Genomic DNA, 14,172 nt, shown 5'->3' on the forward strand with positions numbered 1-14,172 from the left:
TACTTACAATTAAGTTTTAACTTCATAAGTATGCAACAGTGATATTTTTATAAAGTGTATCCATTTTTAAATCTTCTTACTCCTTAACGTAATAAATTATTGGAATCGATTGCAAAGAATTTAATTACTATTAGATAAGAATATAATCTACAATATGCATAAATAATGCTGCACGATTCTGTATTTTCTAAGAAAGTTTTCGTGTTAATTGAAGTTTAAATAGTTTCGTTTTTTTTGTTTGTTTTTTTAAGTTCCCAATTTAGTTGCGATTACTGAAAATTAGAGAGGTGCATTGCACAAAATGAGAAACGATAAAAGGTTTTTAAAATAGTAGTAAATGTTACATGTGTATGGAATTTGAAGTTTAAATATACTGTTGAGAGTAAACGATCAAGTAAATTTTAGCAACCATAAAACTGGATTACAAAAATTAACTAAAACTAAGTTGGTTACTGCTTTCATAAAAAACTTTTTCTTATATGACAAAGAAATGTTTTTGAATGAGTATTAGCACTTGTGTAACAATATATTTTACAACTATTTTTCTACCGGTTCATGGTTATATATGAGAAATAATAATTTCTATCTTGAAAGAAGCAACATTCCTATCTAGTTATTTAACTGAATCTCGATAAACTTTCTTTTTTAAATTTTAGTTACATACAAATAAACAAAAATAGCCGATAAGCTTTCAGAAATGCTGAACTGTCTTGACTTATCCTAGATGTCAGAGGGAGAAAAATTTGCGGTCAGTTACTCTTTTCTTTGTTAAATATAGGTTACCATATAATACACATCGTAAAATATTAGAAAAAAAAGAATTTTATAGAGATTAGATTTAATTTTTAAAAAAATTATAACTAATTTTTTATTATCTTCATATTTTTTTTATATATATATAAGTAAAAATTATTACAAATCTGAGATGAAGTTTCAGTCTGAAATATTCCAGAACTCTGATGCGAAATATGGAATCCTGGCTAAGCAGATGAATAGTGGTAATGGCAAAATTCAATAAACAAATAAAACAAAATAAATTTAGAAATAATCATTCAGTTAATGGTTTAAAATTAAAAAAAAACAAACAAACAAAAAAAACAAACCAGGAGACATTTAATCGTATATATGTATTTTACAATTCAATTCATTATTTTTTTCCAATTTATATACGTTATTATATTAAGTTGGCTATATTCCCTGTTTAGAAAAGCCGAGGAATAGAATTCATCCCAAGATCATTTTCAAAATAACTATATCTTTTCTTTTTAATATGGTACAAATGCATCATTTAATCAAAATTTAGGATATTCTTTTTATTGGAAAATCAGGCAGAAATTAGGAACACCCCAGCTACATGGAAACATCAGGTCATTTTTTACATATCAAATTCGCAGTAAGAGTTGAAAAATCCAACTTAATTTCTTTCGTTTTATTTCTAAATTAAACCTATTTAGTATTTTTTTTTACTTATAAAATTCCAAAGAAATTTCATTTATATCCATTTTAAATCATACATTTATTATTTATACATTTATTATCTCATTTTAAATCACATACATTTTGAACGGAAAGACGAATTATGATATATCCACAATACAGCATTTATGATTATGAACAGAAATATTAACGATAATGTATACTTTTTAACAATGCATAATAGAGATTGATGGTGACTTTGTAGTCACTTGGATGTTTAAAAAAGTGTCTTATATTGTACAGATAAGACCTACCACTCACTGATTTTTAAATCATCGATTTCAGATGACATAAAAGAATCTAATATCATAGCTATGAAAGCATTTGAGTTAAAGTCAATTCTCTGAAATATACGCATATCATAACAATGTACACAATAAGTTTCACAATGTGTAGTGTCCTCTCTACAGTTTCTTGTCCGATTTTCATGTGTGTTACTTGATTGAGTTAAATCACTGTGCAGCTGAATCTTATCTCCAGTATTTTCACCAACATCATGACCATGACCAGGGTTAAGGTTGTTAGTAGTTGACTCAGGAAAGCATTCATTTGGAGGGTCAAGCACTCTCGCATTTGACTCATCTTCAGCTATTTGACTTGAATTGGTAACATGTAATGTTAGTGTAGTGGGAAAACACTTTTGACTAACAAAGTTCCCTGCTTTTGCTTCATTTGCACGCCTGCTTTTAGTTGTATTTCGTTTTCCAGATATATCGTTCTCAAGTTGTCCTTGAAAATTTGTTTTTTCCTTTGGAATAGTTTCTACCTTAGCTTTTTTTCTCTGTGCAACTATCTTCATTTCTTGTGCCAAAATTCTGTTTCGAACTGACTTGACTCTTCTACCTGTTGTTTTCCAAGAGTCTTTTTCTCTACCTAATCGCTTAAGAATTGCGTTAGGAGTAACTTTTTGTACTTTTACAACAACATCCTTTGTTGATTCTTCCAAAGACTTAATTTGACTTGGCTTTGCAAAATTAACCTTTCCCGAGACATAACTTGCAATTTCAGTATCTTTCATTCTTATAAGATGCACAAAAGGCATTTTCGAAGGCAAATTCTTCACCTGTAGTTGATTTTGTGAAAACATATCATGTTTTTCTTCGAATTCTTTGATGCATTCTTCAGTAATTTTATTACATTCCAGTGATTGCACATTTAGCTGTTCATTTGATTTTAAAGAAGAAGCAAGAACTGATTTGGGCTGTGTTACAGCGTTATTAATTGGTACTAATACTTCATGTATTGATAAAACAGAATGTTTATTTTCAGTTAATTTGGGAGCAGTCTTTTCTAATGATTTAGCATTAATTTTACTCTGTTTGATAACTGAATTACAAATCAAATTTTTGTCATGTTCTGAAACATCTTTACTTATTTTACAATGAGCAGTGTGTTCAAAAAAGTTTACAGTACTTTTTTCATCTGATGAATTTAATATAGTCTGTGAATAATTAGAAATATAAGTTTGCTTACTAGTAGTAGATTCAGCTTCTTCAATGCATTCAGAATTTTTCTCCATTTTCTTTGATACTGGAAAGTTTTTAATACCTAGAATATCATCTTTAGCGTCAAGCTTCCTTCTCAACATATCAATAACATTTGATAAGTTTCAATCAATAACATTTGATAATTAAAGATGCATCTTCTAGTATGCTTGATTGTGAAGTTTCCTTCATTTCATAAGGGGGTAATAACAAATATGGCTATTTCTAAAAAAGAAAAGAAAAAGAAAGACATTAATTTTTTTTTAAAAAAAAAAAGGTTTATCTCAATCATTTTTACTATCAAATTTACTACTGATTTAAGAATTAACAAAAGAAATGGTATCATGAAACATCAATTTGATGGTAGAGTGTTCAAAAAAATTTGATATCTAAATCAAAATGGCAATAAAATTGTAAAGAAACAATATTATCTACTAAATTAAATACATAGAAGAAGGAACGTGGAAATGAAAAATCAATATCAATTTCTTTTAATTTTGATTTTTATAATATTTTTAGTATCATAGCTCATAAAATAACCTTGGGAAAAGTGTTAAAACAGGGAAAAAAATTATTAAAATTTGGATAAGAATGGAACAATAAATACAAATAACTCTGAAATTTTTTTTATGTCACATTTCATGTTTATATGAATGTAGTCTAAAAACAGAAGACATTAAAAGATATTTTTTTTTTTTTTTTTACTATTCCCATTAGCAATTTCAAGAAAACTTTCCACTTCAAATAATTTTAAAGACATATTTATCCATGACTAGAATTTACATCGAAGTGCTCTCTATAATAAAGCTAAAGACAAAAGTGTGCAGATGCATTCACAGCTTTTAAACCATCAAAAATAAAGAAATTTCTGTATAAAAACTATTACTATGGGAAAATAAGTCACGAGGTTCTAATCATTATAGATTCCTATTCCCTCTGCCAAAAGGAATATTGCATAGATAAATGTTAAATGTTTTTTCTCATTTAGCTACTCAGATTTTAAGCCTTTAACTGCAAATGATTATATATTCAGGGTTGGGTCCATGGGACTCTTAACCATTATAGAAGGGGGCATTGAAATGTTTCTTTTTCTTGTTAATCTTTAGCTTACGGGCTGTTACTGTTGTACCAGACTTTTTTTATTGCTGCACAGCAACGAGTTTGGATTTCGTTTCCCCACCTAAACTTTCCAACTGAACCTTAATTGCGTCATAAATTCCCTTCCCTTTTGTGTTATACCCCTTAGGGTCAGGAGATTTCGTCCAGCAGTTGTTATAATCAATGATGGCGCTAGTGAGTTTTGTGAACCCTGCTTTGGCGACATTTTTTTAAAGTAACATTCCTAAGAGGTATGGAATGAGTTTGCATAATTTCATTTATGAGTAGTACTCAATTGAAAACTTTCTTTTTTTCCCCCGTTCCTTAATTTTTTAACTTTATAAATTTTCTTAATTTCTTAACTTAATAAAATTTGTAACTTTTTAATAATGTGTTTATAGTTGGACCCATTTATTCGGATGATAAATATTTAAACCAAGAATTAGTTGATGTTTCATTTCTGACGGAATGGTGTAATGAAGGTAATCGGCGCCCTAGACATATTGTTACTTCTTCGTTCCCATTCGTCACAAATTATGCAGACAATCTAAATGGAACCATGGATTGTTGATCCGTCCTGTCAGTATAATTTACATTGAAAAGTGACAAAACACTCTGTTTTGTCTTCATGCTTACCACCACACTTCCATGACTAATGCCTCTGGCATATATACTTCCCAGTCACTAATGTACTAGTCTAACGCAGTATTAAAGAATCGACGACTTGCAATTTTTTTCAGTTTTAAATACTTGATCTGGATATAATTCTGCTAAAAATACATTTTGGTTTTGATTTTTACGTAAGCTGTCGGTTTCATCATTATTTTTTTATTCAAAACGATTTTTTTAATAATTTATAATTAATCATTCATTAAAAGTTATAATTCTAATTTTAAAATATTGAAGGAGGTTCTTCAATCTATCAAAAATAAGAATTGGTAGTATTAAAATCTTTGTATTTTCATTTCAATCCACTGAAAAGTTACTAAACACTTAAGTTTTTCCGAAAATATTTGTATTGAAATAAAATAAAACAAAGTAGCTGCATAAAAAAGTCAGGAATTCTAGATTAAATTTTAAGCATTTCTGAAAGAAATCTAGACCATCTGCTAGTAAAAATACTTGTATTTAATAATAAACGCTGATCATAAAACGTTACTATTAATTTATATTAAAAACCGTTCGAAATATGTTAGGAATAAAAATTATATTCGATTTCTGTGAGCGTAATATATTAATATTAAAACATTCAACGAGATTTTAATCTACAAAATAGCAGAGGATTGTCATCTGTATTATGGACAAAGAAATGGGAATATTTTTAAAAAGAAAATATAAACAATTAGAATTTTTATGCATGATACATAAATCATTAAGTCGGTGATCTTTTGCGTTTACATGCTTGCGAATGTACAGCCCGATATAAAATCAACCTATCGATGGTATTGATTCTGAATTTGATTGACATATCGAATCTGTGTACCAAATTTTATTCATCGACCTCTCTTCACTTTCTGGTTATCGTGTTAAGTTATATTCGGAGTCAGACAGACAAGACTTCCTGTCAATAGATTTCGCTCAAAATTTGATAGAAATTTATAAATTTGGTATAAAGATCATATGCCAAATTTCTTGTCTAGCTCAAAGCGTTTTTGAACAAACACGGACAAACAGACATAATACCAAAAAAAAAAAAAAAAAGTTTCTGGAACTCGGGGAGGTCTAAAGTTTGGTGATAAGTCAAAATCACGAATTCGAATTTTTTTGACGATTACAGTACCTTCTCTATGCGTCATACACGAGAAAGTACAGAGTTTTATACTATCTTAAAATTCAGAAAATATCTTTTGAATGATATCAATTTAATTTAACAGTTATTTGTTTATTTTAAAGTAATTTTTAAACTTATTTTACAACAATATGTTTCACTGTTGTATAAACAAATTCTAATTGTTTTCACCGCTGCTACAAATACTTCATTTAAGATTTTTCTTTAATGGTTGACGATGAAGATATGGAGATACGTTTTATTTTTCCCTGACAAGTAGGTTTCTGCTTTAAGTCTACATATAGAAACTTTTTTGAAATTTCTTTATACGTTAGTTAAGTTTTAATTCAAAATCATCAATCAACTAACTGGTCATCAAAGGTTGTTAGTATCAAATAAATGAAAAATTGAATCACCAGAAAAGATTATCTTGGTCTTAGGCGAAACTCAAATTAAAAGTATGACTAAAAACTATATCATTAAAATAACGCAGTTAACTATGTAAAAGGTAAATTTATTTGAAGATACAAGAAAAGGAAGGAGAAAAAAATTGGTTAAAAAACTAGCGAGACAATGAAATCGCACCACATTTTATTACAATAAAAGTTTTATATCGTAAGAATTAAAATAGTTTTTGCACTATGTTATTAACAGAAAAGCAAAATTATAATTACAAATCTGACAGATCAATGAAATTCTCATTGTCCAGCTTGTGCGCAGAAGCACGAATGGCCTCTGCTTCTGAATTCAGTATAAGACCTATTTTCTCTGGTTGCCAATGGTGTTTCATTCTACTTATGAAAAAAGACAAGCGAATTGGCGACTAAATAACAATACAAAATTCTAGTTTTAAAATAAACTTTGACTCTTCCGATATCTCGGAAATCAATATCATACCCGTTTTTGTCTGCTTCCCGGTAGGCTGGCCACTCTGCCAGAGAAACAGGCTACATAGAAAGAAAAAAAATTCCTCTAAAAATCTTGACAATATTTGTATACCCAGCTCATACAATGTATTCAGTTAAATAAAGATCTATTAAAAATTCGGGAGGATCATTATACCCCTCCCCTACCTCAGGTAAATTATGCCCCCCCCCAACAAGAAGTCTAATGCCACTCCTGTTAACGGCCTATAAAGGGTTACACATACACTCACCTGGCATAATTAAAATAAATTCTTCACCATCCAAAATATTAAAAAAATTAAATAAATTCGAACATTTTCTGAGTCATAACAAGTTTGACACAGGCCTTTTTTTTTGTATAGTTCACCCCAGTAATTCAATATGCATAGATGTCCGTTGTTGAAGAAAGAAAAAGAGTAAAAAGGTTATTTAGTGTTATTTTAACTTCCTTTGATATCCTTGCAGAGTCGAAATAATCCAGAGGCAAGGGGGTATAAATGCCCAAGGCGCCATGAATGTAAGACATAAGAGGGATTTATAACACTTTGAAGGAGAAATATGAGAAGACAAAAAAAATAATGTCATGCCCTGGAAGTTCCTTACCCTCGCTACGGCACGGCACCCCTGAATCTTTGTCAACCTAAATTTCTTCCATTTTATCCGTTTTCTTTCTTGATAAGGTAAACAAAGGATTAAGCTTCCGATTTACTGCATTCAACGTTTGAGGAAACAGAAAAGTGCTTTCATTGTTCTTCTAGAAAGGACTCTTTTAAAAGTACTTATATTTTTAACACACACTATGTTCTCCAATTCTTGCATCTGATTATCACCAGTTTCGGTCTCAACAGAGCATGTTTAATAGAAGGTCTCTACAGAAACTGTTTTAATACTATAATGTATTATGTAATTACAAAAGCATAATTGTAAAACTACACCTTTTTGAAGAAATCAGTCATTTGTGTTAGCTTCTTGCTTCGAAAGCATTTTCTCTTTGCTTGGAAGAAAAAAAAAAAAAAAAAAAAAAAAAACTTAGTGCGACAGGCGCGGATAATCGGGAGTCTACTGTATAAGCAATTGCCAATACTTTTTTTACTTACTGTATATTCTCTTTTCAATTTATCACAGAAATTATACAAAAAAAAAAAAAAAAAAAAAAAAAAAAATGTGCTAAGATGATTTGAATCTTTAATTCGAAATATCACAGCAAAATAATATTTCGGGTTTCATTTTAATGTCTTTATTGTTGCTGAAATTAAAAAAAAAGAATAATATCAAATAAATAAAAATGTGTTTAATATCGACATTATTAAACACCGAGTATAGAACCAATAACTAAGTAAGGCCGCTCTTTAGTCGACTGATTCCAACAGGACGCCGCTCCAAAGGTCTCATATTTCCTGCATACAGGGCTAATTTTTATTCCGCCATGCAATGGACTTTAACAGCCATAAAAGAATCTTAGGAGTCTTTTTACGAAAGGTGCTGAATGTTTGTAACATAAAATTTATAAATATTTTGTCTATTTAGTGGAAGAAAAAGAAAGAAAGAAAAAAAAAAAAAAAAAAGAGAAATACTAACAATTTCTAACAATTCGCCACTAAGGCAAGGTTCTTCCCTTTCTTTCTCACAAACGCATCTTGGGAGGCCCATACTATTTTATTTCTAATCAGACTCCATTGTTGTCGGGTTAACACTTGTGAAAAAGGGTTTCGAAATATGGACACTACGCACTCTCATATATTTATGGTCGGGATGGAAATCCTTACCTTAAATTCTTATTGAACTAACATCTCGATCTATTACCATGGTTAGATCAACCGACCGGAATAAAGTACGCCCGCTTCACAGAAAGCAAGTAGAAGCTGAAAAAGAATTTTTGCGATACACACACATATACATAAAGACTTCTAAATATACCTTCTTTAGTAAAGGTGCTTTAAATCAATATCATTACAGTGTAGCTTAGCTAATAAGAATATTTTTAATTCTAATTCAGTCGGTATTTCAAATTTTTTTCTCCGGCTTGTCGAATTTTCCATCAACATAATGTTAAAATGTCGTCTGTACTGTACGTCGAATTTACTTTAGATCTCTAAATAGTTTTTATTAATTAAATACTTTATGTTGCCAGTCATCATGAATAAATAACTTTTTAAGGCCAATAATTTCCTACTGTTATTCAATATATCCAATCAACAAAACTATGAAAATCTGAATTTTCAAAATATTTATTATAGATAAATATAATAAAATTGTTAAAATTTTAACAACAAATATTTCATTATTTCCTAAAATTTCATAGCCTATTTACTTCTTAGGTACTACTTATTAAAAATATCGTTTTAGGAATGAATCACTGTTTGTCATTAATAGCTAACATAGTTCTCTTTCTTTCTTTCTCTCTGTCTTTCTTATTTCTTACTTTAGCTTTGCTCGGAGACGCAGGCAGAAATTTTCCGACAGAGGGGTAGGGGCAAATAAAATTTCTCTAATTTTGCTTCAAAGTAATACACAGTAAATACTTTCATATTTATATCAAAATAATTAAGTATTTGATAAAAATAAATAATTATTTGCAATAATTAACTATTTGTGTGGCGTGGGGAATAAAAATTGAACGAAAAACGAGGAAAAATGCATAATTATTAATATAATCTCAAATTAAATGTACCCTCGGATATACGAAATAAATTTTCACATAATTTAAATCTTATAACAAAATAAATAAGTACCGAAAAATGATAATTATCAACTTATTATTACATTTAATCAATGAACGATATATATTACAATATAAGAATTAAACTTATGTTAATTAAATTGATTTTGGTGGAAGCTGTTTGAAGTGAAATCAATCAAATCCAGTGTTAATGATTAACGTTAACGAACTTCTCAAAATCAAATTTTGATTATTCGCAAAATGTCAGTTAAAACTATTGCTGCAATTTTTGATGAAATAAATAAATACCTATTGAAAATAAAATTACTATTCCTCAATAAAAATTAAAATACGAATACCAAATTTTTAAACTAAACAGTGCGTTTGGAAAAATATTTTTTAAAATAAATTTCTAGATATAAATTTATTTTTTTAAACTGAGTTTGTACTTTTAAAGTCCTACAACGAAATTATTTGTAAGTTCTTTTTTAAAAATAAGAATTACACTAAACAATATGGAGGAATATTTCATATAATGTAAAATATATGTGAATCTTTTAAACATTCTAATTGTTTAAAATGGTGCTTCCGTAAGTTTGACGTGCATTAAAAGATAATAGAAAAAGTTTATTTGAAAACATAAATTAGAGTGCTAAATTAATGCTATAATAAAAAATTAATTCCAAAAAACTTAAGTAGAAAAAAATTACATTCAACTATATAACTTTATTACTATTATTACCTTAAACCATAAAACTATTTTTTATCTAAATAACCTCCCCAATTAATCATTCAATAATTCAAAATTGTTTCAAAATGGGCCCCGCGTCTCCAAAGGCTGGCCCTGTAACTAAGGCACTGGAAAGTATTATTATAAAATATTCTTAAAAATATTTTCAAATGTTTAATAAAAATATGAAGAAAAAAAATGCACAGAAATAAAATTGATGTCACTGAATAACCAATATTTTGAATTTTAAAGTAGCGTAAGAAAGGCTTCTATGCAACAATATGTTCCGAAAGTTAATGAGAAAAAAGGTTGAAATTTCAGTAAATTTTTTAAAAGTAAAAAATATTTAAAATTTTAAAAACATCTTTGCTATTCAAATTACGAACCAACTTTAGGTCGAACTAGTCTGCCCTACAGCGTGCCTCGATAATGTTTTTGCATTATACATGTCTCCTAACTTCATTTAGAGATAGCACTGTCTATAAATTGAATCGTGTTTAAAATTTAGTAATTCTGTAAATAAGGCGATATCTCTCTCAGAAAAATTAGACATGTCGACCGAATTATAACTGAGGCCAATCTAAAAAACATAATAAAAAATAAAATAAACAAAAATCGTTTATTTACACTTTCATTTTATGTTTGCAAACAGTTAAAAAAAGCCTTTAACTCATCAGCAAGTGGATTTAATCAACATTAATTCCTCTATGGTAATTTTATTTATTTATTTTTCTACATATCTATACTTCTAATAAATTTGAATGAATGTGTATGTTGGCGCTCTACAGGCCAGATCGTTTGACTACCAGATGTATACCTTGGAAATCGGGAATGTGTACCTCGGAGCGACTTTTTAAATTTTTAATTAGAATTTTAATTATTTAAAAATTAAGTGAGATTTTGACGTTTTTCTCACTGTAAGCTCCGAAAATATCACAGCACAAAATTGATTTTTATATCATATTTAAGTCCAAAAATTTATCTTTTTAATGAAACCAATGATTTAAATTATAAATTGTTTCTATTTTTAATGAATTAAAATATACTTTAACCGTATTTTTCAACAATTTATTTAGTGCAACATAAAAATAAAATTTAATCAGCACGACCACGTTACGCGTGCATGGGAAAAAAAATTAGCTTTTATTGTTGTGTTGCATTCATACTGACAAAAAATCAAATTAAAAAAAATAGCAATTACTGCAAATTAAACATATATAAGTGTAATTTTCAGCACGTCTGTATGAAATGAAATAAATATGAAATATATTTTCTAAAAAGTGAAATGCAAGAAAATTTTTTTTATGATCTTTTGCAATATCTATATAAGTAATTCAATAAATGATTTAATTTAAGGAAAACATGGTTTAATATATGCAGGATATTCACTCTAATCAGAGCTTGAAAGCTAATTTATAAACCATTAGTAATAGACATACATCTGATAGCAAAAATACCTAAATGAATTAAATAATTATATTTAACTTGAGTCAATAAATGCTTCGATAAATTACGAATTTAAAATTTTTACATATTTCTACATGCCCTGTGAATTATAGTTAACAAAATATTTTTGAGACACTAATATTTTAAATAAAAAGAGTTGCACTCTATTCAACTAAATCAATCACTAAAACTGACTGATTAACGAAAATCTGAATATCTCTATTCTATACAAACGAGCGATTTTAGACCATTTCATCGACCATCTGAAAGAAGATCGCCCAATCTCAAGATTGATTGGCGGATCTGCTAAGGTTGGTGGACCAGGTTTCTCAAGACTGATTGGCCTAAAATTATTTAAAAAAAAAAAAAAAAAAATTGGTAGTTCAAAAATTTTAATATTCAAAACTTCATGCATCGATTAGATTTATTACAGAAGATAGAAACGTTAATTTATTTATTTAAAAGTTGGAGTGTCAAGAATATTTCGCAGAATACGATTCCTTAGAACCAAAGGATGGCATAAAATTTAGACTCCATAATTTTTTGAAGTATATTTAAAGACCGAAACAAAATAAAATATTATTATTAACGTCATTAAAATCCTTTTGAAAATAAAACTAAAAACTGAATTTTGTGATGAATCAGAGAAATTTTTGTTGAATAACTCCATGAGATATTACTTAAATTATGAAAATTATTCTATAGAGCACATAATATTTCAATGCCGAACAACTCTTTTCGTGCTCATATTAAAAAAAAAAAAAAAATGCCTGGTCTCAGTAAAAAATATTTTTTATTATTAATTGCAGTTTAATCATTCCCACTTTAATTTAAAGTTAAAATTTTACGGGAGCTGAGAGGAAATTAGAAAGTGATACATGGTACAATGAACAGAACGACTTAAGGCTTTCATATGAATGAATGTATGAATGAATTATATGAATACTTAATTTCAAGCTTAAACATATTTTGCTGAAAAAGCTATTAAAAAAATCAATTTACATAAAATTTTTCATTGAAAAATTTATCGAGAATTAATGCTGACGAACCGGCTAGTCGCCAAAGATAGCTAGTAAGTAATATTAATAACACAACAGAATTAAAACGATGTCTCCAAAATCTTGAAAAGAAAGATGAGTCCATCTCTCTTGCAAAGAGCGTTAGAGATGAACTGCTTGATGAAATCAAACCAACTAAGAACATTAAATATTAACTAGTTCAAGACATAAATACTCTTATTTTTCCAGCCAGTTATAGACGTAAATCCTACTATTGGGTAACCTAATGCTATTAGGTTCCCCAGAGTAAATGGTTTGTCAAATTTGCAGAAATAAATTAAAGCCAGTTTTTAAAGTTTAATTATATGCTTGAAAAATTTGTTAAAACACCCGTTTCCATGGAGAAAGAAATCTTTCCACATTAAAATTATTTCAGAATTTTTGATACGAATCGTGTCAAAAGAACATCTAATTGCGTACTCGGTAAAAAACAAGATAAGTGGTACTCTTCATAGAAACTCATTTTGAAAAGTTTAGTTATGAATGATTACTTTAAATACTGTAATATATAATAGGAATGGAAATGTATTCAAAGAAAATTCTATTCATTCAAGAAAGCTTTACTTTTACTCGTTAATGTTGAAGTGTATACAGAAAATGGTAATTGTTAATGAATCGGAACTTTTAAAATGTAATATATCATAAAAATATAAAATCACTATTAAACCTGTTATTATCCATGTTATTACAATGCAATAATTTAATGCTTGATTTAATAATCCATCGATTATTTTTCTTGATATTAATGCATAGTTTCTCATAAAGCGATAAGTACTCGTGCCAATATTACAAACACTCGCCACTTTTTAAACTTAAAATTTAGGCAAATAAATTTGATTTGTTAATGTCATAAAAAGAATGAATGAGGGAAAAAAAACCCGACTCTGCAGCTTAAAATTTTAGGTTTCCATTATCAAACCAAATTTATTTAAAAATACAACCTAAAATTTTAAAACGCGATCTAACTCTAAAATAAGGTAAGGTAAGTAAATTTAAGTTGCACAAACCTGTCACTTTCACGGCTAAACAAAAAAATAGCTGTCACTTGAACGGGAAAGCACAAGACAATAGCCGGTACAACTGTGACGCTTTCTGATAGAACCCAAGTCTCCCGCTTGATAGGCTGATACACTAACCATTGAGCTACCGAGGATGGAAATGCTTGCCGAAGCCAAATGCAGATCGATATAAAGACTTAAAAGAAAGATAGTTGAGGAGTTTTTTTTCTACTATCCAATGCTACGAAATAAAAGAGGCTTGGCAGAAATATTGGCGGTATATAAAATTTACTTCTTCTTGCTAAATCAAAACATACCTTCAGATCATTTTCGACAGAACTTTTTATCTTATTATTATTGTCTGCAGTAACAAAAACAGATGATTAGTTCATCAATTCAAAATACGTTTTCCTTTGTAGCTAGGAATTAAAGCTCACTGTATAAGAAAAATCTCTTAGCTTAAATTATGTGCATAAAATTGTTTTCAGCACTCACATAAAATATCAAAGAAAATTAATTATATAAGAATTTTACATGTCACAGTTTCAAT

General features: G+C 28.3%; 1 protein-coding gene across 3 annotated transcripts; it reads right to left on the reverse strand.

The window, feature by feature from the left end:
- Positions 1 to 1,192: 1,192 nt before the first annotated feature.
- On the reverse strand, positions 1,193 to 13,770 carry LOC129959012 (uncharacterized). Of its 3 annotated transcripts, XR_008783377.1 has the most exons (4): positions 13,632 to 13,770; positions 8,498 to 8,593; positions 6,724 to 6,773; positions 6,501 to 6,617 (listed from the first exon to the last, which is right to left on the reverse strand). XR_008783377.1 is itself a non-coding variant. In XM_056071777.1 (3 exons), exon 3 carries the CDS (start codon positions 3,062 to 3,064, stop codon positions 1,727 to 1,729), a length of 1,338 nt encoding a protein of 445 aa, XP_055927752.1. In that variant the 5' UTR covers positions 3,065 to 3,185; positions 8,498 to 8,593; positions 13,632 to 13,770; the 3' UTR covers positions 1,193 to 1,726. The 3 variants fall into 3 exon arrangements, 2 of the variants coding, with proteins under 2 accessions (XP_055927752.1, XP_055927751.1); XM_056071777.1 differs by lacking the exons at positions 6,501 to 6,617; positions 6,724 to 6,773 and adding an exon at positions 1,193 to 3,185; XM_056071776.1 differs by lacking the exons at positions 6,501 to 6,617; positions 6,724 to 6,773; positions 8,498 to 8,593 and adding an exon at positions 1,193 to 3,185.
- Between the last annotated feature and the right edge of the window lie 402 nt (positions 13,771 to 14,172).

The sequence above is a fragment of the Argiope bruennichi genome, chromosome X1, assembly GCF_947563725.1.
Source record: "Argiope bruennichi chromosome X1, qqArgBrue1.1, whole genome shotgun sequence".
Classification (NCBI taxonomy): domain Eukaryota; kingdom Metazoa; phylum Arthropoda; class Arachnida; order Araneae; family Araneidae; genus Argiope; species Argiope bruennichi.

Coding starts and splice junctions, on each gene's coding strand:
- LOC129959012 (XM_056071776.1), bottom strand. CDS start 3,064: ATGTTGAGAAGGAAGCTTGACGCTAAAGATGATATTCTAGGTATTAAA.